Source organism: Eucyclogobius newberryi, unplaced genomic scaffold (assembly GCF_026437365.1).
Source record: "Eucyclogobius newberryi isolate DKJ021-1_F unplaced genomic scaffold, fEucNew1.0.hap1 SCAF_6, whole genome shotgun sequence".
Classification (NCBI taxonomy): domain Eukaryota; kingdom Metazoa; phylum Chordata; class Actinopteri; order Gobiiformes; family Gobiidae; genus Eucyclogobius; species Eucyclogobius newberryi.
This window is the reverse complement of record NW_027316278.1, coordinates 14396146-14422360: the sequence shown is the minus strand read 5'-3', so window position 1 is coordinate 14422360 and position 26215 is coordinate 14396146. Positions and strand designations below refer to the sequence as shown.

The following is a 26215-nucleotide window of genomic DNA, read 5'->3' as shown; positions in this document are numbered from 1 at the left end:
TTTTTGACAACCCCCCCAACTAAACTAAACATATACTTCTCTTTTACGGTGCAATATTCTGTTGTTTGAGAGTATTTCTTTGACAATACAAAATATAAAATGTGCTTTTTGACACACTATTCACAATAGAGTGCATGACCTTAAGCAGAGGGCCCCTAGAGCAGGTTGACCCCGTGTTTGAGCAGTCTGTGGCGGGCTTTGGTGGGCAGAGCGAAGGCAGTGTCCTGGTGACTGGGGATGCCAGAGTTTCTCACTGATCCGCCGTGTTGGAGGAAATACGTCTCCTGTGCCACACTGCGGGTCCCAAACACGGCAGCACCTGCGCTCCTGCACACAATAACATCACGCTTTGATCTTGCAGAACAAAGACAAGCATTATTCACAATGTTTACTGTTTTCAGAAATCCGGATTATGTTATTGAATGTATTGTGCATGTGGAGAAATGCAGAAGACAAGTTACACCACAAGTACATGAACCGTACAGAGAAATATGATACTTTTTGTTGAACACGGGTGCAACATCACACAGCTTTTCAGAATATACCGTAGAAAGTATTTGAGAACAAACTAATACTTTTGGGTAAGAGAAGTTGTGACTGTGACACTTCTACATCATTCAATTTTATAATTTCATGATATCAAAAATGACATGTTTTCAAAGAACTGAAATGGTTACAAACTTTACTGTAAATAACTAACATTGATCAGATATTTGCTGTAGCACTGTATGTTTAGTGATGCAGAGGTGTTGGTGTGTGCGGACATGTGCATGTTGTCACATATTGGTTAAACCCCCCACACTCCAGGACCCTTCCCCCGATATTTATATTGAAAACCCCCATCAGCTCTGCTACTGTCCCTCCACCTCCACTGTCCCGCCGCTGGACTGACCTGATAATAGCCTCCTGCAGAGTTTCAGTGTTACAGAAATGCGAGTGAAGGAGTGAAGTGGCCCTCACAAAGGGACGCTCGTGGCCTGCTCCAGGACGACCAGACAAGTTGGCTACAGAGAAACAGGAAGTTCAGCACATAGACAGGCAAAACACCAAACGAGTGTCCTCCTTTGAATAAGTGCGGCACAATATATCGCAAATATAATATAATATTGCAATATTAGTGGCTGACGCAATAATCGCTATGGCAACAAACTAAATGTATTGCAATAATCAAGGTTCTCAATCAGATAGAAATATAGTTTTTAATGAAAATGTGTGAAAAGGATGTTTTTATTTTTGTATATTTATTATTCTAAATATATACTAAAATTCTAAATTATCCTTGATTTTAGTTTAGTTTTGTCGATGGTAAGCTTTTGTTTTGACAGAGTCTAACATGTAAATTGACACATGCACATTTTAGTTCCAACAGAACTGAAATGATCATGTAGAAGTACATAAAAAGTGCACGTCAATGAACATACATGAAACACATGATGTAAACACGCCGGATTAGCCGTGAGCTCATTTTCATACACATGTTTTTCTTTTGTACGGGAAATCTACACAGACACGGAGAGAACATGCAAACTCCACACAGAAAGGCCCTGCACCACCTGGGAATCTATTCCAGGGTTAGGGGTATATATTATGATTATTATGTGCATTGTGTATAATTATGGAAATATATACATCTCATGCACAGCTGTGAAGTCGGTCGCTGTCTTTTAATTTAGTTTAGTGCGTGCACAGAATAGGCTCAGTTATTTATTACTGTGAGGAATTAAATAACTTGTATTAGCAGAAACATTAAAGCTTGGAAAGTTAATCAAAGAACATTAGAAAATATACAAAGCAAAGAGAGAGAGGGGTGGGTTAATGAGGGTCTTACATGTCAGCGTGCTCTGAATGGAGTCAAAATGGGCAAAAATGTAGGGTCCCTGAGCGCCTGGGGGTCCCGGGGTGACGCTCTTCAAATGAGCCTCCAGTCCATTGAGCGCGGCCAAGCTGCTGTGATACTGGATACAAACCACAAAGGCACATATTAACATGACAAAGATAAATTAGTGCACTCATGTAGTTATAAAGTGGAAGGGCTGGCTTAAATTAATACCAACAGTGTTTGAAGCCTGGTTCACACTTAAGCTTAAGGCCTGAATCAGATTCAAATTGTAATGAGTTAGTGGATTACACAGGGGGATATTGTGATGTATGACATTAACAGAACCACAAAGCCACTTTTGTGTTAAACTTTTGCTAAAAAAAAAAACATAAAAAGAGTTCCTGACGAGTTCCTGAAGAGTGCTGACTTCAGTAGCACTTGAGAACAGCAGCCTTTTTACAAACTCAGTGACGACCCGGAAGCTTCCAGAATCTTATCTATGATCTTCAAGGACGTATTAACGCGTAATCCTTTCTTATCATGACCAACATAGTTCATCATTATAGAATTTTGACTGCCGTTTAATTTCAATTGGCTATGAAACTATGACTTTGTAGAAAAAGGTTCAGTTGTATTCATCTGGACGTTTAGACTCATCTACGAGTCATTCACAATCTGTGGATCTCGTCTGAAAACTCTGATATTTGTCTGTAAACATACAAGCTGTTATCAGGAGGTCCCGCCCCGTGGGCAGGGCCTACTCAGAGCAGGATAAATATCATAGTTCTCAGACTAGATCCACAGATTGTGAATGACTCGTGGATGAGAGTCGAAACGTCTTGTTGTTCTAAAAACATTGTCCAGATGAATACAATGGAACACTCCTGGACAAATGAGGGATTACACCAAATACGACTTTGTTTAGTCTTGCTCAAATAAAGTTTGTGGCTTTAATTAGAAACTTGTGGGGCTCATGTTCCAGCCGCTACCGTTACATCTGGACCATCCTTGGACATTTTATAATATTAATATAAGATGATGTAATGGTATTAATGCAGGGCTATTTAAATGGCAGCCCAAGGGCAGAATCCGGCCCACTAGAAAATATGGTCCGGCCCATCATGATAAAATGGGCCATGGGCCCGACCATATTGCTTGGTAAGCTGCGTTTGTCCTTAGTGTCATTCTGTACTTTACTTTTAACATCAATTGAATCATTTGTTAATGCCATTTATATTTAAGACATTATAGTCCTGGTTCAGATTCTGTGGTGTAGTTCTGATCAAGCCTGATGCGACTTACAATATGTTTAGTTATAGTTCAGGACTACCAGTAGGTCTAGTTCTAGACCTGTTGCTAGGATCTGCTCCCAATTCAAGTCTGGTTATTTATTGACACCGAGTTGGTCTTTGTTTAGTCCCTTTTTAGTCCCATTTTGTTTTGTTTTTCAGTGAAACGATTGGATTTCTTTTGAATAGCACCATAGCGAGTTTCTTGTGGATATTGGATATAAATAATAAAATTGTAGTGCTTGTAGTCCGGCCCACAGACAATGGCCCTCCAAAAAATCTGGCCCCATGGAAAATATAATTGAATGGCCCTCTCAGGATCACATGCATATTTTAGGTTGAAGGGAATCCCTCCCAGACACAATATTCCTTTAACCTCTTAAAAAGGCAGTGGGCCCTCTGACTTTTTCTTAATTCATTCATACCACCTGATAAAAGGGAACTATCAAGCTGCTGGGCATTTCATACATAAAAGGAAAGCTGTAACCCTCTTATTTCCAGTCAAATCAAGCATTTGCAAATGCCCAAACGAGTCAGACCATACTCCAGACACCAGCTTCACTCTTCCTTATATTTACCAAATAAAATCAAGATGGGAACTAAAATCGGTCAGCTTCACAAAGAGTCCAACCATACGTTTAAACTCCAAAGGGTTCAGAAGCAGCGTTTTTGGGCCCTCTCGACTCCTCAAATGTGGCCGTATTGTCACCCATCAAACAAACACACTCACCACTTCCTCCATCGAGTCCGAGTCATTCAGGAAGTGCATCTCCACCAGCAGGGCCAACACAAGCCCTTTGACCCGGTGAAGGTACAGTGTCATGGGCACCAGGGAGTCGTCTTGTGCTCCCGTATCACCACCAGAGGGCAACATGCAATCACTGCCCCTCCTCAGGCCCTCAACACACTCTGTTCCACCCGCTTCTCTGAAATCCAGCATTGGCCTGCAATTTCCTCCTGTTCCACCGTTTATGCAGTTTGCCTCCGGCCCCGAACTGTTCATACTACCATCAGTAACATCACCGCCATTGGTATGAAAACTGTGGTAAAAAGAGTCTGCTTCCTCTTCCTCGATTTTGCCATTTGGGAGAGGAGAGTTCGAGGACAGAAGCTGGTCAGCATCGCCAGGACTAAACACATTATCAGATGATGATTTACAGGGGCTGCACGAGTTTTTTAGAGGGGACTGGGAGGACCCGGGGTCCGACGGTTCGGAGTCATTCGAGAAAGTGTCTGATAAAGTTCGAGACAAACGTGGCTTCCTTGGTTGGGACTCTTTACATGGAGTGGAGTGGGCTCTGAAAAGACAACAAGCAGCATATGAGATCAGAAGAAAATAGAACAATGTCTCATGAATTATTGTTATTGCAAAATCAAAACTCTTTTTCCATAAACTCATACATTTTTGCAGAATCTAAAATAATGCTAATTCTGCCTGTTTTAGTTCACATTTAGACTATGTTCATGTTCTTATATTGAGACTGTAGTGTGTTGTCCTCTGTGACTTTAATTTTACTGGATTATTTTATTATAGTAGTTTTAATATTTTATTTATTTAATTGTTATTTATGGTGTTGTGTTTATGTAATATTTTAGTAAATTTGCTAACGTGAGTAATATTTTTTTGTTTTCTTAAATCAATTGTGCAGCACTTTGGGAACAGCCTTGTTTATAAAAATGTGCTCTATAAATAAAGTGGTGAGATTGATTTGTGAATAAAGGAATTTGCATTGATGTCCAGTTCTCAAAAGTCACTTTTATCTCAAATGATATGGCTTTACTGAAGAAATGTGTGTGTAGTTTGTTCATTACTCGATTTTCTTGTCAACTGGAGCAGACTGTAAATAATGCAGCTCTGATGAGGTCAGAAACACCGGGACTGAGCTCAAGGGTTCAGCCGGTGGACTTGAGCCGCTCGCACCGCTGTGTCTTTGGGACTGAAAAACATAAAAATAACAGTTTGCTTTAATTTAAATGATTGGTCAATGTCCTACAATCTGAACGATGGCAGTAGCAATGCATGGAAGATTCAAAGTAGAGTTTTAGTAGCTACATTTAACGTACAGAGCACATTATTTTATTCACCAATAAGAAGACGTACCTTTATAAATGTGTCACTCTCATGAACCATGACCTTCATTGTGAGTGCTGGAGTCATCTGAGTGCTAACAACTCTGCAAAAGAAATGTTATACCACCAGTTCCAATAAATCAAAGTCTTCAGAGTCTAAATGCAACCCTACCTTCCCTTGAAGAGGATACAACCTGCCAACACAAGAGGGCAGCGCTGGCAAGCCTGAAGAATGAGAGCAGCTTTTAACAGCAGCAGTGGATCAACCTGAAAACCAGAACATTTTACATGTAAATATCAAATGTGTTTACATAAGTAAACACTGAAGCTTTTGTTGTTGTAATAGCATCAGAGAAGAGAGTAAAAAGGTAATTTCAACCAGTTATGTCATTCTTTCATCATATGACAGCTTTGAATCTGATTCAAGAAATGTCAACTATTTGAAATAAAAAGCATTAAGGCACCTTAACATCTGAGCAATTGTATTTGTGATAAATACCTTTTTTACAGCCTGCTCAACAACACACATTTGCACAATACCACAATGAAAGAACCATATCCTGTTTGTAAATACATTGAAGAAGGCAAGTAAATGAGACGTACATTTGTTGAATCGATGGTTTTGATGCTGCTGAAGATGTGATGAAGATCAGTAAATCCTTGTTGATGGTGTGAAAGATACTGGGCCCATCGAGCGGTCAAAGTCTCTCGCCTCTGCAACTACATAAAACACATGTCCAGTTGCTCGTTCTGTCTTTTTGTTTTTTTTAGTTTATTTGGTGGGGACATTGAGTGTTAATGAACACACATGACAGACACACCGGATTGTAGACATGGGCTAATTTTCATCTGTTGTCCCTCATTCACGCTCACAACACTCATTCACACACAGCAAACTTGGACACTGGATGCAAGGTGGGTGAAGTGTCTTGCTCAAGGAGGACACAACTACAGTATACACTACCACCCCCCTGTGGCACCTGGTATTCAAGTCTCATCGACTTTAATTAAAACAATTTGTATATTTAAATCAACTATATTCATTATTATTATTTACACTTGTAATGTGCTTTACAGGCGTGTTGATACCTCTTAAAGTGCTAAACTGTAGTGATCATTTATTTAATCCATACTTGGTGATGGTAAATGACAAACAAGGGGGAATTGTCTTTCCTAAGGGCACAATAAGACAGAATTTGGTCTGCGCGGGAATTAAACCTCTGACCTTCGGTTTGGTGAGAGCTCTGACCCACATGTAATTTTAAAATATAACATCTATTTTCATTGTGATTTTAATCATTTAGTCAATTTTGGGGTATTGTGTTCCTTTTACCGTTTATCGTTTGTAACCTCACATTGATTTTAATTTTGAAGAAACAACCTTTTTACAACAGTGACAAGTAAATATGAAAGAATAAAGATGTTACCTGGTAGCTTCGCCGAACAGAACCATTGTAGAAACAAAACAGACTTATTAGTTCATCCAGGAGTTCAGAGACGCTCACAGTGGGGACGTCCACAGAAGAGCAGCCCAAAGCCTAAAGACAGGTGAACAGACCTTTATTATAGTCAATATAAAATGCTAATTATGGTATGAAAGTAACAATATGCACTTACCCAAAAGAAATCATCCTTCATGCGAATTGCAAACGTGTTCCTGTGCAGCCGAAGCACTTTTACAGGTGAAGAGGACAGTTCAGACACACAACGTCCAGCTCCAGCCAACTGTCCACAGAGCAACTCCTGTTTGTCTATGGGAGTCTGACGAAAGACAGCAGAACAGTCAGAGAGTTTATAAAAGAGACTCTTAAATCACTTTGTCACCCACAAACCTCTTCAGGGTAAAAATAGCAAATTCCTTTTCTTGTGGGGTCCTCTTCTTCTCTCACTTTAGATCCATCATAGAGGAAAAATAAACTGCATCTACACGAAAACAGTCACATGTAGAGAATGTAAACAAATATTGATATTGTGTTTCATTGAGCAAAGACTATAGTTTGAATTAATATACTTTTTTGTGTTTGTTTTTGTCCATTATACCATTCAAACATTGATCACAGTTGACTATAGTTTATGCTCTTCACTCATTTCTCAAAAAACATAACTAGTAAGTCAAAAACAAGCGTTATCTTTTACATCTTACCTTCTTAAGTCTGGTGGCATGTGTTCAGCCATGACTGGCAGCGAAAAAGGAAAACAAAACTATCTCTTATCCATGTATTTTAAATCTCAAAGACTTCGAGTGGAAAACCTCCTGCAGCACTTTCCTCTCATCACACGCAAACTACGAGATGCTAACACGAAGCTACATGTACAGCAGTTTACAGCCGGACCGCGAAAGGCAGATGTTACAGACGCTGTTTGCGACGCTGTTGCTAAACATTAGTTTGTTTGACAGAACGAGACCTGAACGAGACACTTGAGGAATGCAGGTCACACGCATTAAAAGTCATGTGAAAGTACGGCGAGCGAGAGGCACAAACTTCATGACTCCCACGGCGCATTAACGGTGTCAACGTCTTACCGGCATAACCCACGCGCACATTGTCATTAGTGTATCCTTCTTTGTGCTTTACATTCAATATATATGGTTAGAAGTAGTATATTCGTTTATTTATTTCATTTCATAACATTGATTTTATAGTAATACAGTCAAATACAGAATAAAATGCAAAAACAAAGTCTTATTTTTTATTTTGTTTATTAAATCATGTAAGGAAAATGAATACATTAAAATATTTTAATACAAAAATAAAGACAAGACAAAACATGAATCGGTCGCTCGTGTTTTCTGTTTTCGATTGGACATGTCTGGATTGTCGTGCACGCGCGCCGCTCACAGTCGCAGCTCAAACTCAAACGCAGAGCCACTTGAGAAACCGTGGTATTATCATTAAATATGAAGATATGTGTATCTGATTGAAGAAAAGGCAACGCTCATGGACACATTTTTGTCTGCACATGTAGGATGATGCACGTGATGCTGTAATTAAAATAACATTTACTATAATATGCCTCAGGATGTAAAAACAATTTTAAAAATCTCAATAGATGATTTTCAACGTATTTTTGCAGACGTTTGCATGTTAGTCTAGAAGTTTGACATAATAATCAGACAGAAAGGCAAGATTTTAAATGAAAGCATTACTCAACACTAGGCCCACTTGAAAATAAGTCTGTCACAATAATTACAGCTGCAGTAAAAAATAAAAAAGTTAACTTCAATATTGTAACTACAACTACCCCTGCACCAAAAGTAAACCCTTTTCTGAAATCTATAATATAATTATATAAATACCATAATGAAACACGAGCCTCTACAGCTCAAGAGGAAATAAAATAACAAAAACAAATCACTATCTGTGCACCTTTATTACACAATAAATATTGAGCCTCAAAAATATAGTTCCAGGTTAATTATTGAACAGAAGGTTGATATACTAATTGTCGTAACTGGTCTACATGTGTTTTGACAAATAGGTCATCATGTGATAATGCAGTCTGGGTCAACGATTCGTTTAAACCCTCAATCCCTTCTTTCATGTCTTCCCCTCAAAGCTTTAGGGCAGTTCTCACTGTAACAATGCAAACAGTTTAATGATCGTTCAAAAAGTCTACTGTTTGTCAGTAGATGTAAAAAAAAAAAAAAATTAAAGAAAAGTATTTGCACACCCTGTGCGTTGAAGTCGTCAAATTAAGCTTGTAGTAAGGTAAATATATTACATTAGAATGAGCTTATAAAACAGAAAATATATTGTCAAGCTAACTGTTTATCTAATAATAAAATTTCTTTCTCCAGCTTCTTCATTTTTAGTGCTCGATAAACCATCAGCTGTTCCCGATTCTCAATTTCCTTTTTGAGATACGTGCAATAAAGGGACCTTAAATCATCCCTCTGCACCTGCTAAATAAGAATAACCATTAATATTTTGTTATTTGTACAAGTTATATTTTAAAACCACAGTCTCACCTCGACACTCCCGTTACTGGAGGTGTCTTTGTTACCCATAGAAACAATCTCCTGCAAGCTGCTGTTGTGCATATCCGGCTACGAAGAACAAACACAAATATGTTAATGTTTTGAGTAAATAATACTGAACTACACTGGACATATTTACTTACACCTTCGAAGTGTGTGTCACTGACGTCTGTCTCGTCACTGCTCAGGCTTTCTGGTTCAGTCTTTGTCACAGGCATCAGGATAACCGGGTGGCCAGATACTGTTCAAAACAAAATGACAAATGGAATAGAAACCTGGAGCTTCTCAAATGAGACAACATTTGGCCTTCTGAGTACCAACAGATCTAAATAATAGGACTATTCACGGTCTATACTACGATTTCATCTTTCCTCTGCTACTTCTAAACAAGGACTAGCTCAAAAGCAAAACCGTGGATTAAAATTACTCTAAATTCCACAAATAATTGAACTGTAGTGGACTTTCCCTCTAGTATTAGGCGTTAGAATTACCCTTGAAAAACATCAATGAAATAAGAACCGCTGAGGATTATTTCTAAAAATGCTTCTACATTTTTCAATACTAAATATGGCATGGTCATGTTTTTAATCGATAATCGCAATTATTCAGGTTACAATATAATCACAAGTGAGAATCGTAAAACAGCAACAAAGAGTATTTTCCGTTCAATCCATGCTCCAAAACAGTCAAATTACATGTAAAGTACTTTTTATCTGGCAGCTTATGTGACAATATCATTACATTTTCATTCAGTAACTTTGATTCCACTGTTGTTTGGTCGTAGTGTCAACGCAATCGTGAAGCATGGTAAAAACTGTCATGTTTCCTCTCACAACAATGGCTAAACAGTGAACACTAACCTTTGATATCATTCAAATATCCACAGCGGTGAACGAGACCTACCGTTAATATAAGCATTAGAGGTTTCAGTGTCACTCAGAGGCTCGATACACTCAGCTGACGGCAGGACTTCTATTCGGACCCTGTCTTTGTGAGGCATGACGTCTGCAGGTGACAGAGGGGGCATGAATCCGTTCTTCATCAACTCTGTTCTCCGGCGTCTGGCTGTAATGACACATCTAATTAAAAAACATTAAGCTCAAATATTGCACATTAATATTGCACTAGAATAGATCTAGCGTCTCTCGTACCACCTTAAATCAATTTGACTGGGTGCAAGGTCTAATTACCCCCTCCAATGAAAGGTTCAATTACCTGATTGAATGATGTTTTTATGTTTAATCTTTACTTGTTGCCAACTTCTTTTGTAGCCACTGTCTGAAGCCCTGAAATGGAATGACATTCTTATTACAACGGGCAGTGAAAGATCTTTAAATGACAAAAACATTGATTATTCCTACGTGTTTATTTTGTCAGCTATTCTCTGCCACGCTTCCTCTCTTAACCTTGAGGCACTTGACGTGTTGGATTTAGCGGTTAATATATCTCTTTCTTCTTCATAGAGTTTCAAAATGAGTTCTTGCTCTTTGGTGCTGAAAAAGTGTGCTCGTTCTTGTCTTCTCATCATTTGAAGTTCTGTAAAGAAAAATAAATAAATAACAGCTTCATTCTCATTTCTGTCACAAGTGCAATGTACTGTGGCAGATTTATAGGCCTTTATTATTTACCTCGCTCTGCTTCGATGAGTGCTGCGATCGATAGTTGATTGCTCTCGCCTTCCACTGCAGCCTGGACGGACGCAGTTATCCGAGATGTTTCGAGGCTAGATTTACTTATCAAATCGTACAGCTCCGCCATGGTGACAGTAAAAAGTCGAGTTTAAACTATTATTCCAGCTATCGTCCCACGCACCGCCGCTTCTGTCGCCGACAAAGCACCGAAATTTGGTCCCGAAGAAGGCCACCGCTGTAGCGAGGGACAACCGCAGGCTTTGTTAACCCTGGATTTTTTAATTCGGCTTAAAGCGCGTTCACGTGAAAAGGCGGAGAGAGGCTTAACTCAGTGACGCTTCAGGGTTCAGGAGGCGGGAGCGCAAAGGATTAACCAAGAGAAATGAGAGAAATAAATATGAAATACTGAACAATATAAGATGGAATATATTGTGTGTATAACATTGTGATGCATCAAATATAATATCATATTCACTGTAGTAAGTGAATGTATTGACCAATTTAGAATACAAAAGGATATATTGTATACATGTACATATATATGTATGACAGACCACAGATGAAAGCTCCTGACCATGCCTGGCGGGTTCCACCCAAAATTCAATACCCTGAGACTGTACACTAGCCGTAAGGAAGGAGGGTGAGAGCCACTATCCAGGATGAAACATCCAAGATCCACAAGTACATCAAAGACAATAGATGACGTGCTCAGTAAATGTCTCAGGCAATGGGGAACAGAGGGTTTTCCTCCCTCCTCCACCACCATCATGAACATAACTGAAGTGACTGATACCAAGAAATCCTACCAATGGCTAGAGCAGGCCGGACTGAAGGACAGCACAGAGGCCCTGATCATGGCTGCACAGGAGCAGGCCCTGAACACCAGATCAATAGAGGCCCAGATCTACCACACCAGACAAGACCCAAGGTTTAGGCTGTGAAAAGGGGGGCCTGAGACAACCCCACACATAACTGCAGGGTGTAAGATGCTGGCAGGGACAGCATACACGGAGCGCCATAACCAGGTGGCTGGCAGTGTACGGAAACATCTGAGCAGAGTACGGGCTGGAGACCCCAAGGAAAAGGTGGGAAACACCTCCAAAGGTGGTGGAGAACGACCGAGCCAAGGTCCTCTGGGACTTCCAGATACAGACAGACCGAATGGTGAAGGCGAACCAACCAGACATTGTGGTGGTGGATAAACGGCGGAGGAAAGACATTGTGGTTGATGTGGCAATACCAAGTGATGGAAACATCAGGAAAAAGAACACGAGAAACTGGAGAAATACCAAGCACTCAGAGAGTGGCTACAACAGATCCCTGGAAAAATATCAGATGTCTCAAGACAGAAAAGTGAAGCGCTTGGAAGAGCAAAGACTGCGCAGAACCGCCTCCAGATTAAGAGTTCAATGTTAAATGTCCAATTAAAGGTGATTTGTTCGGTTTCCACAGACTATAACCTACATTTAGTGATGAAGGCAGTTAAAGAAAACCCACCTCAATGCATTATATACATTATTTAACCCAGACATTGAAAAGGGCCACAGACACAGAACACAATCTGGAAATACATATAGTTACTTCACATTAATAATTCACTGGTGCATAAATAACTGCAAAATCTAGAAACTATAGTATAATTTGCAGTCAGTAAACTATATGGTCTGTAACAGCTCATAGGACCTAGATGTACTTTGTTGGTTGCAATTTCCAGAAGGGGATATTGTCCTAACAGCTCTGTCCTGTGACAAGTACAAGGCCCTGGTGTCAGTGCCGTCACTGACAATAGGCATAACAACTGAGACAGCGCAGACACCAGGGCCTTTGCATTGGACACAGGACAGACCCGTTTGAAACAACCCCTTGTGACAATTAGAGTAGATTCACCACATCTTCTACTATGAAAACACACAACAAAGTTAAGTTTATTAAGGTTTAATTTATGCAGAACATTTTGTCATATGGTCCAGGTCAGAACAAACTATAAGTGTGGGTGCTTTACACAAGCACATTGGTAAACAACAGAACAAAGAAAAGTAAACTGTAGTTCAGTATGTGGTCCAGAATAGAGCGGAGTGAGGACTGATCCCAAGTTATGTTTTTAAAGAGGACAAGTTTACTCGTCATGGTCCTCGTAGCCAGCAGGAAGAGGATTCATGTGGGAATTGTGGAAAAGTGAATGATTTCCATCACCCCATGGGAATTTCTGCAGGACAAAGAAAATGAAAAACAAAATACAACACTAAGCTTATACAGTATCAGCAGATAAGTTTATTTGAATACAACATTTACCTTAGAGCGAATTCGGAGATGGGAATATGCAACAAACTCTGGTTGCTCATGGTCCTGGTGGTGTTGTTGTTCCTTCAGATAAGTGTTGAGCATGCAAACAGCAACGCCAGGGAGAGCCACCACGAAAGACAAGATCTTCCATGTCTTTGCTGGAAGAGAAACCAAAAGATGTATGTGCATTTAAAACGTTTAGGTTCAAAGACTTTGATACAATCCCATATAAAATAAGAGCAAATCACTAGTGACATAAGGAAGTGAAAAAGGTCAGTCACTTAAACGAGATTATGGGTTAATTGTTTTGGCACAAGACAATGTGTTCATTTGGCACAACAAAGGGGCACACCAGGAGTTTAATGAGTTTGTAGATTTTTTTTTTTTTAAATAAGGTAGAAACACATTTGATATTGATAACGGAGTGTTGTTTTCGCTACCAGGAGCTAATGCTAACAAGGTCACTCTCAAACAGACCGGACAAGATGATTATAATATATATCTCGTATAGAAAAACTGCATTACCTGCTTGTTCCCCGTGACCTCCGGCAACTGCAGAAAGCTGTCGCCGGTTCTGGATCAAGGCAGACCTCAGCAAAGCCTGAGAGACGCGTCCGAGAGCCGCCATTTTCTGTTTTACTGAGAAACTGAGACCGGAAGTGCTTTGAAGGAAAGGTCTCGTGAGGTGTACGTGTGCAGAGCATGGCACATGGCACAGCGCTGCCTCTAGTGGCAGCTGAGGGTTAGTTCATCTTTATTCACCACAAACATTGAATTGGAACCTTAAACCGTGATTAAAAGTTGAATGAGAAAACCAGGTGACGCATGGGGGAGTAGTGGCTCTAGTGCAAACTGCCATTGTGTATTTAAGCAAAATTTCACCCACAATGCCCTAGCATGAATGTGGTGTGTATGCATGTCAGTTGTGATGATCAAAATTGGCAGCCTCACTGCTTCAGTCTGCCCCAGGGCGACTTGGTTACAGTAGTGTATCGCCACAGAGTATGGAGTGAATTAATAATGCAATGCTAAGTAATGCACTTTTTCTGCACTTAACTTTCTGCACTACATCTGTAAATTTAACAGTAAATTGTGTGTACACAGTAAGCCTATAGCAGATGTCAATGGTAAATGGTTTTCTTTAATGCATGCCCTTTTTGATCTTATATAGGTTGTTTCATCATTGTTCATTGTGTTATGTTGCACCGAATCACCAAAGCAAGTTCCTATGTTTGTGAATTCTGGTCATTGGCAATGGCAATACACCTTTCTGATTCTGAGTCTGAAAAGTGTTATCATCCGTTTATTTACTCCTGGTCATGCTGTTAAATATAGGCCTTTCATTGAATCGTATCAAGCTTATCGTGAAGATATGATCACATAAATGAATTTTTGAAAATAAACATTTTAATAAATGATCCCGCATTTGAGCTGTAAGAATGATAAAGGTCAGCGTTGGTAAGTTTAGTACAGGAGAATTATCTGAACTGCTGTATGTTTGCTATGTTTGATGTAGGTTATTTGCTTCTCTTGGATGAGGAGGATTTTCTGATCAGAGTCCAATAACACAGTTTAGTACTCAGGCCCCTCTCGCCGATAAGGTAAGTCTATCAAATTTGTTTCAGATGATATAAGAATATCTACACATTAGCATTAAAAGTTACAACTTACAATAACAACTTTTATTTGTTATTTTTTTTAAAAACCTTTTTACAGTAATGGAAGCCGAGTATCACCAATTTGGCACTGTGTCCACTGAGCACACAACAGTGACTTTACAAAAAGGTATACAAGGTTTGTTAGGTTTATTTATTTCACTCTGAAATAAACAAAAAAAAAAATTCTTTTAGGTCTGAAAAACATAGTTCTTTACATCCTGTATGCTGTCCTGTTGCTTCTACTGCTTATTCTGCTGTTGATAACTGGAGTAAAATGTAAGATTTAAGTGACACAAATGAATGAGTAAAACAAATGAATGTCTTTACTATAATTTTCTTCAAACCAGTTTCTCAAATGAGCAAAGATGTGAAGGAAATCAAAATACAGCTTGCAAAAGCATCCAACATACATACAAATATGCCTTTAGCACCCACGTCTGGTAAGTCCAATGTTTTTTAACACAAGTTATCACAGCAACTTTAAACATCACTTTATTTCTTTTGTTAACAGCTCATTTTGAAGCTCACAAACAGACAGAGAGAATTATAGAGCAGGTTTATCTTGACAGCATTATCCCAGTTAGAGGTAATGATTGCAATTGCAAATTCACTTTTAAACATATTTCCTTATTGTGAGCCCTTTATTCAATTGGGCAGCTTCTACAATCACTGACACTGACACAACCCACTTTGTTTTGGTATCAATAAGGGAAATGTCGAGAAGGATGGGTGTCTTATGAAGAAGGCTGTTACTTTCTGTCAACTTCCAAAGAGCCTTGGAACATTGCAGAAACATTGTGCCAAAAAGGTCAAGGACATCTACTGGTTGTAAACAGTGTGGAGGAACTGGTAAGAATTCATTCTATTTTATTGTCTTTACACCCTGATCCTTCTTTGATATACATTTAACATTTTAAGAATATATATTTTACTTTTTTTTGTTTGTTCAATTTTTAAAATGTAAAACATAACAAGAAAAACAAACCTTAATCGTTGGTGTAGTTTGTGTCATACATTTTTTTGTGAGGATCTCTCTCCCAGCCGCCAGAAGTATGTTCACATTATAGCCATTTATTGTGTCCATGGCAGGAGTTTCGAAGCCCAGCAATCAGACAAGTTTCTGATTTATAAAAAGACATCTTAGCTTGAAAAGAGGAATAATTCTCACTCAAGCCAACACTTTTGAGGAAGTTTGTATTTTCTCCGTACGTAATATTTTTTGTCACGTAAAGGTTCAATAAATGTAACCCGATATACATAGTTCTGAAACTGAGTGGGATGATGATGATGCAACAAATAGTCTGCATTGCCACAGAACAGTCCCAGAACACATGATAACAGTGATTCCCTTTTCTAGGACTACATTTCCAAAGTAGTTAACCTCAGAGAAAGCTACTGGATTGGACTCGTTGAGCGGCAGAACGGGACACTGGAGCTGGGTGGATGGAAGTGACTATAATTCAAAGCAAACGTAAAATAATGCCACACGTTTCAGATCCTCGTCATAAATGCAAGCTTCACCCTGTGCTTGGATGTGTTCCTCAGTTTCTGGGATGAGGGCCAGCCCGATGACTGGGATTACACAGAGAAAGGGGAGAACTGTGGGCAGCTCCACGCTTCGACCAGACGCAAACGTAAACTGTGGAATGACGCAGACTGTAGCCTCACGTACCGCTACATCTGTGAGAGCAATGTGTAACACGCAACACACATGTACATGTACATATTAACGTGTACTGGGGTTTTGGTGACAGTAACAATGTCTGTACAGCTCAGATTAAATGCAATGAGGGAGTATTATAATTTCAATTTTGTTTAAATGTGTGAATTTTGATTTTAAAACTGTACAGTTCCAAAGTTTGTGTTCATGTGATATTGTAATATTGTTGAATCTCCTATAGTTTAAAGGAATAATGGAGGATTTTTCGACGATTTGAGAACTCTTCGAAAGCTTCGTTGCTTCACGTGCGTTTGTTTATTAGCGCGACGGATCGCATCGCATCTCTCGTCTCCGTCTTTCTCTGTCTTAATTTTGTCCTGTACACTGAGGGAACTATATCATAATAGGTCAATGCGCTTAGACACACACCAGCATATCAACCACGCATGCGCAGCCAGGGAAATGTGCCGCTATGCTGGGAACGAGCCAACGAGGCTGCAGCTGTGCAGTAGGTGCGTCCTATGATTGACATGTGAATGAACTAATCGGTTGTCCACGCCACGAGGAAATGAGACTCAGATTTGGTGCCAAAAAATGCTCTATAATTCCTTTAAAATTGAGCTGAAAACAGGTCAGATAGCAGATTTGTCGACCTGGTTTATGATGAATATTTCTGAATTTACTGGGTCGAGCCACATGAAAAAGAGACTGGCACAAGGTTCAATGTCTTCTCTGTCAGTACAAATAAACAAAAGTGAAATATTTCTAATATTCTACTCTATAGCTTCAGAACGAGATCATATGAATGGATATTTCTTTGGACTTAAGGCATCTGAAATTATGACACAATAAAATTACCGATTACGTATTAACTTCTAAGGACATTTATTTAACTTAATTGCACTAAGAATATATTACTAAATGTTGTATTGTAAACATTTAAGAGCTGTGGCAACAGTATAGCTAACAAATACATATTTTGAGACTTTACTGAAAAGAGAAGTAAACATGAAACACAATGGAGTTTGTTACATTGTTAATTAAAGTTCTAGACAACCCTGTTTTTGTGAAATTCAATTATATTCAAAAAGAATACAAATCATCTGCAGTGGTGAGTGGGGAGATGTGCGTTTTCTTCATTATGTTCAGCTTCAGCGAAACATATGGCCGCCTTCCTGTCACACTCACAGATGAACTGCTCACAGGGGTTGTTTTTCACTGTAAAACAACATGTATTTAGTACCATTACATATTTAGAAATGTACAATAACAGCTGAGGGATGGATAAAAGTTAGGGTTCTGTCCAGTGCAGGTAAATACAGTGAAGTAGCACGGTAGAATCATCACATTTGTCATTGGAGGATGTCACACTGCTTCATCTAAAGGAGTTGGTAATTTCTTATCAAACAAAGGTTGAAACACTAAACGTATGTCTCATTTATGTGACCAATTCTTACAAAGCTCTTAGACCCTTCCCAGGCACTGCCCACAGCCTCTGCGTTTGGTATGCGAGTGAGATCTGGGATAAGATTCAGGAAATGGAGGCTTTCACAGAGGACTTCATGTTCAGCCGTGACATGAGAAGCACCAGAGCACTTCATACCACTGGAGGTTTCTACAGGTAGTTCTATTTCCCAAATGTTTCCAGATTAATTATATTTTTCCCCTTCTAGATTGTGGCCGGGGCGAGGGATAATCTGAATAAACAAAGCCTTACTCGTACAGCTGACCGTCTTGGTGTTTTTATTACATGAATAGTGGTAGAGTTCAGTGTAGGGATTGTCCAGAATGGGCCAGCAGTCTGCGTGCTGCATAGTCACGGAAGCATCGGTCGTGAACCTGGCAACACCTAAAAGAAACAAGTCAAGTATTAGATTAAACTCTAAAGTATCAGACATCTCTCATTTTATGGTTGATGTTGGAGACATGCAATGTAAAGGGGTTTAGTGTCTTGGTTTTATGTTCTTATTCAACCGGCACCACTATTTGTATTTAACTCCAACTAAATGATGCAGTGGTTATAGAATAAAATACTTGTGAATGAATTAAAGTTACTAACAACATACTACAAAAAAACATAACCTGTACACAGTGGGAGCACGTTGAATGAGCTAAAAGTGCAAACCCCATTGAGATAACTGTGGTAACCAAAGGCAGAGATAAGCAGCTTGAAACAGCGTAACAGATGTTACCCTTTTCAATTTTAGTTTGTGCCATTTTTAACCATGATTTAACCATGTGCAATACTGAATTAAACATGTGCAATACCGTCATATTCATGTGCAATTACTGTCGTACTCACAAGCAATTAAGGCCATATTCATGCGCATATAACTGGTGTAAATAAGTGTGTTTTGTTTACTTACTTACCATTAGTATTAGTATTTTTAGTCTCATGCTACATATTTTTACTTTACTTTATTTTATTTTAATCTTTATCTTTTTACTCTATTCTATTTATTTTTTTCCTCCATTCCCTATTAAGATATGAGAGGAGTTTTGTTAATAAGAGTTTTTTTGTTTTGTTTATTAGAGTTCTTCTATTAAGATGATCCACTGGTTCTCCTGAGCCCCTGAGGCCGCAGTAGCAGCCGTAGTCAGAGTAGTCCAGAATGGGCCAACTATCAGGCTTTGTGCTGAGGATTATGTCCCTGAACTGCCACACAGCTCTGTTCCCGAGCACTGTAGGACACAATGTAAGACAAGAAAATAAGTCATTTTTGTAACTCATATCCAGCCCATTTTAGATTATGGGGCCAAGAGACAGAAACCTCCTCTCTTTACTGTACACAAGTAACACCACTACACAGGTCCTAGAAGTACTTCACATGTAATGACACATTTCAAGTTCTATTCATTACGCAAATAGTCAAAAGCTTTTCTGAATAACAGAAATGTCCAGATATCATTTAGTTTGACTTGTAGAGGTGGGCAGAGTTGCCAAATTCTGTACTCAAGTAATATTACTCAAGTGGAAGTAAAAAGTATTAACCCAAACAATTACTGAAGTAAGAGCAAAACATTATTTGGAGAAACTATTACTTAAGCACTGAGCAACAAGTTGGACACAAATGTATAAAAATGTATTGAAGAGTTGATGAAGTTTTACTGAAAACATTAAATAATGTACAGATTCTAGTAGAGAATAGACAAAATACTAATTATATCTGAAGGTATAAGAAATGAAAACATTCCAATCATTTCATTTCATAAATAAACTGACAAATACAACTTGTAGCTGAGTACTATCCTCTGTAGAAGTGTCTTCATTGTGTCTTGTGTCGTTACTTACAGGCTGGAAGGCAGAGAAACAGGATGGACAGAGACTATGACAGGTTCATCTTGTAAACCAGGATGGAGACAGATGCAGGCGACAGGCCCATTATATCCCCTTCAAACCTGGAGAAGACGTGGTCATCTTTGACCAATTGGCAGGGGTCTGCCTATCTTCAACATACAATATGTACTGTACCTATAGATTCTATAGGACGACTTAAGAATTGTGCATTTAAAAAGGTCATAGATCTGGATTAGGGAGAAGTCGATTTGTTATATTTGGTGGCAATTGAAAAATCAGTAATAAAGACATGGTCAAACACACTGTATAGTATTTCTATATGTAGCTTTACATTTAAAAGTCCAAAGTCCAGTCAGTGGAAAACCCTGAGAATCAGGCAAGTGGCTGGCTGTTTGCACAGCTGTGTACTGGGAAGTTAACTCAAATTAAACAAATGTTTAAAAATGGAACTCGAGGATGACAAAGTGTACACAAGAAGATCAAGGGATATCCAAGCAGGAAATCCAAAATATGGCAACATTTGTGGCTATGGATGCATTTACAAAGTAAAGAGTAAAAAAGCAAAAACTGTCTTCGGTCCAATATTTTTGGACCGAAGACACAGGACTGTCCAAAAACACATGATAGTGATATCATGGCATGATAAACACATGGCTTTTCTCCTGGCTGCACAGTTTCTCCAACGGTCTGCTTTTCCATGTGAATAATGAACAGCTTGACATGGTGTTCCAACGGAATTCTTTCCAAACATAGCAGAGTTTTCTTATCTCATCTTTTACCTGCTCAGGTATAAATAGCCGGTTGCACCAGCACTCACTCAGAGACTGTGACCATGTACCGTACTACGCTCCTAGCCCTCTTTCTTACCGGTAAGAAAAATACAGTGTATTATTGTTGTGCAATAGCTTTGCTCATTTATTCATTTCTGTAAATAGGGCTCTGACTGTACACATAGGCTTATACATGAACTAAAGCTTGCAGTGCCTGGTCACAATGTGCAGTGTTTTTGTGTTGGTCTGCAGCTTGTGTGGTCAACGGTGCCACTCTGCCAAAAGCGTTATGGCAGTTTGGAAACATGATCATGTGCGCTCAGCCTGGAGTCAATCCGCTCATTTTCAATAACTACGGCTGCTGGTGTGGCTTCGGAGGAGGCGGGACCCCTGTGGATGAGCTGGACCAGTAAGAACAAAAAAACACATCATATCATATTACATCATAAACAGCCCTTTGCTATAGTTTAACCTAAGTGCAAATGTCTGACAGGTGCTGTGAGGTGCATGACAAATGTTATCGAGCTGCCAGAAAACTTCCTGGATGTAACGCTTTGGACGAGCTTCCTTACGTTCTGGTTTATGATTACACCTGCTCCAACCAGAGAGTCACCTGCTCAGGTAACAATCTATAAATCGAGCGCGGAATTACTTTGAGCAAAGTATGAGTGGTTTTGAGAGTTTTCTTCATGTTATAAAAAGCCTAAGTACAGGGAACATCTACAGTACTTTTTAATGAATTCTAAATAGATAGTTAAGCATTACCAAGCCACAAATAAATTGGGCATCAGGAAAGAAAAAATATAAAATGTATCTTCCAGAATAAGATAATAATACTTCCAATTGGATAAGTGCAACCAACGTACATTGATTTATTGAGGTTCTGAAATCTGAGCAATTTCTTTTCCTCCAACTCTTTTATTTATCAGTAAACAGTCAGAATGAGAATAACTCTTAAGTATAATTGTTGTCGATATTCATTTGAGGTTTGTGCAAATTATAGTAAAACACATGCATGATTCAACCTAACGTCAAATTACAGGACCTAACTATGCATCAGTGGATAATATTGTAACCCATTATTACGCTTTACTGTCTTTTCTGTCTGCAGGCACCAACGACGTTTGTCAGGCCGCTTCGTGCGAGTGCGACCGCGTGGCAGCTCACTGTTTCGCCGAGAAAACCTACAACCCCGAAAACAAGGACCTGGATTCCAAATTCTGTGTCTGACTTAAATAAAAATGAAACTGAAAGCATAAGACAAGAAACATGATTTCGTTTTTTAATAATTCCCTTTTCATTGTTACAAAGCAGGCGGTTTCATTGGGTAAAAATAAAATGTTTTGGTCCCAAGACGACAAAAGAAAATCTTAGACACAGTGTAGGTAGTGAGTTAAAACATCACAAGGAAACATCGTAAATTCAGTCTTTTACGATAGGCATTGATGTCATTTCCATTTAAAAGTTAAAAAATAAAAAAGGCGCGGATAGAAAAATCATCAATAACGTAGTCGTGAGTTTGTGCTTTAAATGGGTTTGTAGAGAAGCGTCGTCACATACTTCTTTTTGTAGCGGTGAGACGCACTGAGCACCATCACTCCATCCTGAAATGACACGGGGAGCCAAAAGTTGTTTTTGTTTAGTCCAACACCACATTTCTTTATCATAAGTTTGATTATACACCTACATTGTTATTATATACAATTCTTTACTGCCTATGTACCCATATGATACATTTCTTGACAGTCATTTCAATAATTTATTACTTATATTGTTCCGTTTAAATGTTACTTTCAGTTTGTTTGTTAAAGTGCGTGTGACAGGCTTTTATGATTTTCATTTGGTGTAACCTGTTGTAAATATAAATTATAGTTTTACATCAATCAAGCAGGATTTTGAGGAGAAAAAGTTGAAAAATATGTAGGAGAAAAAATAAATAATAAATAACACTAGGGACACTCATTCCATCCAAGTTTATGCATACGTTACACAAAAGAAACAACTTTTTTGACCCTAAAACAATAATTCAACAAAATAAAGTCATGCTCATATTTTTATTTGTCCAATTAAAAAAAAAAAAATCTTTATTTGAACTATTTAAGCTGTGCGTTGATTGTGACTGTTATTGTGTTGCGCGTGTCGCCGTTTGTGCCAGTTCGTGTGTTGGTTTAGGAGCTTTTGTTTAAGGGGCGGGTTTAGCGTGGCTTCTTATCTGGGTAGTGTTTAAATATGAATGAAATAACTTAGCTATTGTGTAACATGTGCATCAATACGTTTAAGGAAATACTAGGTCAAAGTAAATTGACTAATTGCTGCATTCATTAATGGTAGTTTGTAAATGTATTTTAAAGTTGTTAAATATGGGCTGGTGTCTAATGCTGCTAATGTGTTTGCATTATTTGGCTGCGTTGTGTAAAATATTAATAGTTTGACTATTTAGAGTTTCCGATAATATACTCCATTTTTGATACTGCTAAATTAATTGATAGGTGTTTTCTATTTGTCTTTTATGCTAGTTGTTGTAACACTGTAAATAATTGACACTGGTGTATTGCGTGTTTGAAGGTTTTCACCTGAATTTTTATGCCAATGGATCTACAAAATAAAAGAGTGGAAACATATTTAAAAGGCTACCGAGTAAATTCAGCCCTGACTTCATATTGTGAGTACAACATGAAGCTTCCACTGTGGGGGCCGGCGCAGTCAAAATAGTAATGCACTTGACAGTAATTTTTGACCCAGTAGTTGCAAGCCAATTTCTAAGTGTGATGTCATCAAATACAAAGAGGAAGTACAATAATACACCTAAAAATGACTAAAATACACCTAAATTTTTTTTTACAAATGTTTAAAATATATTTATCGTAACTCCTATGTAAGTCATAGGCACTTTAAATACTTTTTCCGGACAAGTCTATAACAAAACACATGTGAAAAAGATTACCCACACTTTATTTGCGTTAGTTACCTTGATGGACAGAGCGTACAGATGATTGAGCATCACATGGTTCGGCTCTGGAAGTAGTGTCGGGTCGCACTGATGAAATATAAATCCATACAGTTCGGATTAGAACTAGAGCAAATAGCAGTTCTCATCATACTCTAGTCTAGGGCGTGTTTGCTCGTGCTTACAGAGATGCCGGTGTCTTTGTTGAGCAGCACTTGCAGCAGGTGTGGAGGTAAATACGGTGGATGTTTCATTTTGTCTTCGGCTTTGATCGAGTAAGAATCCTGGTGGTACGGACCGGGAGGAGAACTGGACAATTCTGACGGAGAATTCAGTCAGTGCGTGAATATCAATCCGTTCCATTTCTCTTCAGAAGTACTACACTATGACACATTTGACTCTCACACACTTATATTTAAATGTCTACAATATCAGATTAATCCATAAAATTACTAAACCAATGCGTGACCTTATAATCCAGAGCTCTAAAGTTTGTTTTTTACCTTCCGCTGAATCTTCAGAGTCAATCTTCAGGGCGTCAAACACTTCAAAATCCGTCCTTTTCACCTGGATCAGATTATTCACTGTCCCCGTTTTAGAAGTCACAACAGACTGAGGGATGGAAAGCAGTACACGTTTTGGAATCAGAAAACAGAAACGCGATTTCAGCCGTCAAAAACTCACCCCGGTCGGATCTAAAGTCCACTGCCCGTCGACGCAGAACTTGTACTGGTGCTCTCCTTCGGGAAGATCCACGATGGCCACAAAATTGTTCTGACTGAGATCAAAACAGAATTCATATTGGAGAATTCATTGTCTTCCACTTATTCCTTACAAAAGTATGCAAGATTTCCTAAGATAAACACCGGCTTTCAACGTGGATATCGAACTTTAAAGACACCTTTTGTTGAGTGGGATTTTGGAGACCCAGTTGTTGAAGGATCCGGACACGTAGACCTCCTTGGCTGCTCCTGTCCACCTGAACACTGTGGGCCTGTCCTGAGTCGAACCTTTGCTTAAGCTCGCGAGGTCTTGCTGCCATTCAAAAAACTCCTGCATCTCGGCACTGGCCTAGACGGAACAAGGGCACAACATTTTAGTGAACTTTGTCAATTGAAAAGATATGTTTTGTTTTCAATTGTTAGTTGCTATGAAACAAAATTTGGGAATCTAATTGCTATTTTTCTGACAAGCCTTGAGATTAGATTTGCCATTTATATTTTTTAAATGTTGCTCAAAGTCCACCTTTCAAACAGGCCAAGGAGAATTAACATTTGAGAGAAGACTGAAGTATGAACAGCTCAACTAATCTAGGAACCCTTACCCAATGCATTTCAGAACACGTTTGTTTAGACAAGATTAAAACTAATATTTGGTTGATTGAGGAGGAAATTATGTCACTTAATAAGATAATTACAGCCTTTTTTTAAATTGTGACCATTCAAATTGCGATTTCGATTGCGATACATGTTGCAGGTGTCCTTGAATCCCATTGTGAGCAAAGTTTATGGTATGTACAAAGGGCAACAAAAGGCAAGATAATTTATATTAATGAAGCCATGAGATCAAATATGTACACTTTGAGCCAGCCCGTCCCAACACTGGATAAACAGAGCAGATTATAATCGGATTAAAATGTAAAGGAAAATGTAATGTCTATTTTATACATATAAGTGCTTATTCCAGGTTAAACTATATATTTCACTGAAACGTAGTGATTAAATAAATTTAAGATTTTACCCATTCTGCCCCAGTTTGACCATTTAGATGGAGTTTATAATGTTACTTCCGGGTTGAACATGAGCAGCAGATGTGATATAACTAGAGGTAATTCCACAGCTGTTACCAAGCAACCATATTGTAAACAATGGCCCAAAATCCATATGAATTAAGCAACAATTATGATTTGACAAATAATAACAGCTGATGACACCTTTATTTTGTTAGATGATTGTTAGAACTGTCAGAAAAGTGTGTCAATTGTCACAGCAGTTTTGTTGCTTATTGATGACATCACAAAGAGAAATTCTGCTTTAAAAACTCAGCTCTACTTCCTGTAATATTCGAGTTTATTTTGCGTCAAAAATTGCCCCTGGAATGATGCAAAACTGTGATAAATATTTTCCACAGAGACTATCCTGCCAAACAAAGTCAGAATCAGGAAAACATGAGAACCAGTCATATGCACTTTAGATCACATTGAAACACAAGGCATTCCGCCATAGATACCTTTAGATTTATTGCCACTCTCCTCTTACCTTTGGGTCTTCTCTCTGGAACAGGTCTGCGTCCTCGGTGCTGTCCATAAGGAGTTTGGGTCGTGTGTCTTTCCCCCCCTGTTGTCCATCGCGATAGGAGGGCGACCTATCCCCCGGACTAGAACCGCCGGCCCCCCGGTCACTGTTGCTGTTGCCCATCCCGGACGCACGCCACTGTCTGCGGGCAAAGCGGTGACCCAAAGACGATCCATTTATTTATTTTTTGGTGGCTTAACTATATGTAATGTTATGTTTTTATATGTTATGCTTTTATATGTGTTATTAATTTGAAATAAGTATTGAAAAACCTGTATTACTTGCAATGTTTATGGACAAACAAGATCAGAAGAAGGACTATTTTCTGTAATCTTCTTTTCAAACTAAACGTAATTCAAAGTATACAAGACTTGGAAGAGTCGATCGCTGTCACAACATATGAGTAAATATTGTACGGCACTTTTAAGCAACTTACCTCCTGAATTTTCCGACGCTCAATGTCACTGGTCAAATGTCGGGGCCTTTCTGTAACACGTTTGTTTTGGCGTCTTTTGTA

General features: G+C 38.8%; 6 protein-coding genes and 2 long non-coding RNA genes across 9 annotated transcripts; 3 read left to right on the top strand and 5 right to left on the bottom strand.

Moving 5' to 3' along the window:
* Window positions 1-81: 81 nt before the first annotated feature.
* On the bottom strand, window positions 82-7655 carry hps4 (HPS4 biogenesis of lysosomal organelles complex 3 subunit 2). Its single transcript, XM_072433251.1, has 12 exons — window positions 7322-7655; window positions 7011-7101; window positions 6796-6939; window positions 6606-6716; window positions 5782-5898; window positions 5351-5445; window positions 5210-5282; window positions 4921-5045; window positions 3839-4406; window positions 1829-1955; window positions 893-1004; window positions 82-327 (listed from the first exon to the last, which is right to left on the bottom strand). The coding sequence occupies exons 1-12, from the start codon at window positions 7351-7353 to the stop codon at window positions 156-158; spliced, it is 1767 nt and encodes a 588-aa protein (XP_072289352.1). The 5' UTR covers window positions 7354-7655; the 3' UTR covers window positions 82-155.
* Window positions 7656-8607: 952 nt separating this feature from the next.
* LOC140346775 (uncharacterized) lies at window positions 8608-11122 on the bottom strand. Of its 2 annotated transcripts, none has more exons than XM_072432970.1 (7): window positions 10786-11122; window positions 10519-10693; window positions 10373-10443; window positions 10061-10222; window positions 9301-9398; window positions 9149-9226; window positions 8608-9079 (listed from the first exon to the last, which is right to left on the bottom strand). In XM_072432970.1, the coding sequence occupies exons 1-7, from the start codon at window positions 10913-10915 to the stop codon at window positions 8936-8938; spliced, it is 858 nt and encodes a 285-aa protein (XP_072289071.1). In that variant the 5' UTR covers window positions 10916-11122; the 3' UTR covers window positions 8608-8935. The 2 variants fall into 2 exon arrangements, with proteins under 2 accessions (XP_072289071.1, XP_072289070.1); XM_072432969.1 differs by having other exon boundaries at window positions 8609-9082.
* Window positions 11123-12707: 1585 nt separating this feature from the next.
* Window positions 12708-13752, bottom strand: cox6a1 (cytochrome c oxidase subunit 6A1). Its single transcript, XM_072432848.1, has 3 exons — window positions 13597-13752; window positions 13081-13229; window positions 12708-12994 (listed from the first exon to the last, which is right to left on the bottom strand). Exons 1-3 carry the CDS (start codon window positions 13697-13699, stop codon window positions 12905-12907), a joined length of 342 nt encoding a protein of 113 aa, XP_072288949.1. The 5' UTR covers window positions 13700-13752; the 3' UTR covers window positions 12708-12904.
* An 868-nt stretch (window positions 13753-14620) lies between these two features.
* Window positions 14621-16437, top strand: asgrl1 (asialoglycoprotein receptor-like 1). The gene is given in 9 exon segments (XM_072433247.1): window positions 14621-14672; window positions 14788-14856; window positions 14922-15005; window positions 15077-15169; window positions 15241-15315; window positions 15439-15578; window positions 16087-16152; window positions 16154-16200; window positions 16275-16437. Coding segments are annotated over 8 exon segments (726 nt in total). The 5' UTR covers window positions 14621-14672; window positions 14788-14789; the 3' UTR covers window positions 16429-16437.
* Window positions 16438-16501: 64 nt separating this feature from the next.
* Window positions 16502-17158, top strand: LOC140347583 (uncharacterized). The gene is made up of 2 exons (XR_011924387.1): window positions 16502-16573; window positions 17026-17158. It is a non-coding gene; the product is annotated as an uncharacterized lncRNA (long non-coding RNA).
* A 379-nt stretch (window positions 17159-17537) lies between these two features.
* On the bottom strand, window positions 17538-18441 carry LOC140347118 (uncharacterized). The gene is made up of 2 exons (XR_011924355.1): window positions 18107-18441; window positions 17538-17607 (listed from the first exon to the last, which is right to left on the bottom strand). It is a non-coding gene; the product is annotated as an uncharacterized lncRNA (long non-coding RNA).
* Window positions 18442-20457: 2016 nt separating this feature from the next.
* Window positions 20458-21720, top strand: pla2g1b (phospholipase A2, group IB (pancreas)). Its single transcript, XM_072433110.1, has 4 exons — window positions 20458-20556; window positions 20710-20866; window positions 20951-21078; window positions 21569-21720. Exons 1-4 carry the CDS (start codon window positions 20520-20522, stop codon window positions 21685-21687), a joined length of 441 nt encoding a protein of 146 aa, XP_072289211.1. The 5' UTR covers window positions 20458-20519; the 3' UTR covers window positions 21688-21720.
* Window positions 21721-21915: 195 nt separating this feature from the next.
* On the bottom strand, window positions 21916-25840 carry prkab1b (protein kinase, AMP-activated, beta 1 non-catalytic subunit, b). Its single transcript, XM_072433455.1, has 7 exons — window positions 25663-25840; window positions 24306-24475; window positions 24089-24182; window positions 23908-24016; window positions 23590-23723; window positions 23426-23494; window positions 21916-22061 (listed from the first exon to the last, which is right to left on the bottom strand). Exons 1-7 carry the CDS (start codon window positions 25819-25821, stop codon window positions 21984-21986), a joined length of 813 nt encoding a protein of 270 aa, XP_072289556.1. The 5' UTR covers window positions 25822-25840; the 3' UTR covers window positions 21916-21983.
* Window positions 25841-26215: the final 375 nt, after the last annotated feature.